This window comes from Triticum aestivum, chromosome 3A, assembly GCF_018294505.1.
Source record: "Triticum aestivum cultivar Chinese Spring chromosome 3A, IWGSC CS RefSeq v2.1, whole genome shotgun sequence".
NCBI lineage: Eukaryota > Viridiplantae > Streptophyta > Magnoliopsida > Poales > Poaceae > Triticum > Triticum aestivum.
The window spans coordinates 85,322,859-85,325,986 of NC_057800.1; the positions used below are offsets into that span (position 1 = coordinate 85,322,859).

The 3,128-nt window shown below is 44.7% G+C and overlaps 1 protein-coding gene across 1 annotated transcript; it reads right to left on the reverse strand.

Annotated features, from left to right (window-relative positions):
* Positions 1–492: 492 nt before the first annotated feature.
* On the reverse strand, positions 493–1,174 carry LOC123056815 (sister chromatid cohesion protein PDS5-like). Its single transcript, XM_044480078.1, has 3 exons — positions 989–1,174; positions 711–892; positions 493–568 (listed from the first exon to the last, which is right to left on the reverse strand). The coding sequence occupies exons 1-3, from the start codon at positions 1,139–1,141 to the stop codon at positions 493–495; spliced, it is 411 nt and encodes a 136-aa protein (XP_044336013.1). The 5' UTR covers positions 1,142–1,174.
* Between the last annotated feature and the right edge of the window lie 1,954 nt (positions 1,175–3,128).

Genomic DNA, 3,128 nt, shown 5'->3' on the forward strand with positions numbered 1-3,128 from the left:
CTCATGAGATATGATGCTAAGGGGCTCACAGAGTCGATGACCAAGGGATGAAGAGAATATCGAAAAAGAGAATTCACGACATTTTTCTAGATGGACTAAACACAACTGCCTTCGACAATATACTTCTAGCAATGGAAATAAATAAATGGTTGTGCCAAGCAAAAAAAATCTTTACATATATATAAATGGTAGATAGCCATAAAAAACTAGATCAAATTAAAAAAAATTACTTATATATGAATATCATTTTTCCCAGAAAAAACAGTTCGTCGAATTAGCTGAGTCGTTCCGGTTCCTCTCAGCCCACAAATTAGTGTATTCATGCAATGTAAACTTTCAAATAAGTCCATACAATTTCTATCCTCAAAATACTACTAATCTTGGTACCACACAAATCACACAGTGAAAAGTGTGCAAGTGTCTCTCAGCCAGCCTACAAATGATTGTACCCTTATAAACCATCACAAATAACCTTAACAGAAATTAAAACAATTAATTTGCAAAATAGCAGAAGTCATGATCAGGAAAGGACAGAACTAAATTCATTGTAGTGTTCTTCCATGTGAACCTAACAGTGTGAAACAGTGAACCAAAAATCATAGCTTACTTCTTACATGCTCATGCAAAGACCGGAAACTAGTCCATCTACGGTGGCATTACATAACACAAGGTATTTACCAGACCTGGCTTAGATGGCATAGCAGAATTACCTGACGATTTCTAAAAAAGTTCGGAACATGTCTGTGATGAGATCATTGCATTCAGGGTCCAACATCACAACACATGCCCGGTATCTTGCAACTGTTTCCAAGATAGCAACTCTCCTGCTAAAGTAATGGCTATTAACATCAGCGAGTCCACCAAATGTACCAACAATCAGACGAAATATGGTCTGCAAGAAAGAAAAAAAGAATACTCAAATAGTGAACAAACATTGTAAGCTCAGTCAAAGTAATTTATTCAGCATTTTTTGTGAGCACAGGGTTACCCTTAAAACATCATCACTATATGGAGCTTCAGGTGCAGTTATTCTTGTAATTTCACAGAAGCAGGTTGCCAAGAGAACTTTAACATCTTGATCCTGATGTTTCAGCAATTCTTTTCTGACAACTGCTGTTAGACATGGTTGGATAGCTTCCATCACCGAGGACCCTGGTGACTGTTCTATTCCATGTAGGCACTAGAACATAAGGGCGCGCGTTGCCGCGCCCATCCAACTTCCAGAAAAGCAATAGAAATAGGTAAGAAAATCTTATTGGTATAAGCTAAGTAAATTTGAACACTTTGTATTGTCCCTTAACATAGGTGACATGTCATATTTATTCAGGGATACTAATTAATGAATCCACATTCTACAAGTTTCAGTTTCTGTACGAAAATATGTTTATATACACATCAGTACAACAATTGTTTGCTACTTCCAGCAAAGAATTATAAAATTCAATTGCAAAGAGATTTGCATTGCAAATACTACGATATAGTTTCACGGCACGGTATGAAGATCAACACTATATCGGGATGAGCATGTCAATTTGTGAAGAATTTGTGAAGAATGAATCTTGACAGACTACCAGAAAATGAAAGAAAGGGGTCTAGAAGCAGTAAAAAAACAAATATAAATAGCTTAATCTATCTTAGATAGAACCCTGTCTAAACCTTGGTTGCTCGCTAAACTCTATGATGCCAAATAGTAACGGACATCATTGCGCACATTCAACAAGCATACCAGAGCAGCATAATCTAAACATGAAATCTGAAATGAAGGAAAATGATAAAAGATAAATATCCTGCTGAATTTGAGCTACTTTATCTATTCTACATCAGTGGTAGGCTGGTAGCAGAAACAAAAAGAGCATTGAGTTGTAGCATATGAGCCAAACAAAAGGGAATAAGCACAAACCCGCGGGGCAGGGTAGGGGCGCCAGGAGGTCGGGGAAGGGGCGCAGCCAAGCCCGCACAGAGCAGGGGCGCACGCGGGGGAGCGCGTCCGCGCAGCTGGATCCAGGAGGGCGGGAAGGAGGGGCGGGGCGGCTGGGCTCCGGTCAGTGAGAAACGGTGAGCTCGAGGGTGGTGGGGTGGTGGGGCGGCGGGGTGCTGGGTGCGGCGGCGGGTGGTGTGGGCGCGGGCGGTGGGGTGGTGGGGCGGCGGCGGGGTGGTGGGGGTGCTTGGGCGGCGGCGGGTGAGATGCGTGGGAAGGAGGGAGAGGAGGGGAGAGAGGGAGGGGATAACCCCACAATTTTTTTATCTGGAAAAAAATAACCCCATCTCTTTGCCATCTGCCAGCAGATGGCAAAAAATCTTTGCCGTCTGCTGGCAGATGGCAAAGAGGTGGGGCTGGTACGCCGTTACACGTTCGATGGCCACAGTATTTGCCAACCTCTTTGCCATCTGGTGGCAGATGGCAAAGATTATTTGCCATCCACTAGCAGATGGCAAAGAATTGGCTGATGGCAACCATGTTCTTTGCCGTCTGTCAGTTCTTTGCCATCTGTTTTTTATAAGCAGATGGCAAAGGTGTTTTTTGCCATCATCTGGCAGATGGCAAAGAGCTGGCTGATGGCAAATTCCCTATTTCCAGTAGTGTCAGTAGCCCCTGAACGAGGATTCAATCCGGCGCGCAGTATTGTTTTCGGCATTGCAAGGTGGGTTCTTCTCTAAATCCTGAATATCTGCTAAGTAGTGTCTGGCTCCCCATAAATGTTGCACTTTTTGGCTTCTGCGCCCAATAAGGGCTATCTTCCACGTGGCGAGCGAAGGCGAGGAGCTAGGGTGTTTTTACATTCGGCCCCCTAGCCAGGTAAATAAATTGTCTATTAAAGGGATGGGGATTCTTAGATCCAATCCACACCATCCTCCCACGGCGAGAGTCCATCGGAGCACGCTCGGAAAGTCCATTCCATCATGGCCGGCCATCGCACCTCCTCCTCCCACTCCCATAGCACTAAGCCTGGTGATTGGGAGAAGTGTTCCGTCCCCCATAGCCAATTAGTAGAGTTGCAGACCCAGGGATTTCTTCCTCTGGCGTATATGGTCCCCGTCCGAGCCGTGCTCGCCACCTATAATAGCAGGGAGCAAGCGGAGAGCTTCCCCAATCCCTCCAAGGGGGAGCGGGTATGCCTCGTCCCTTA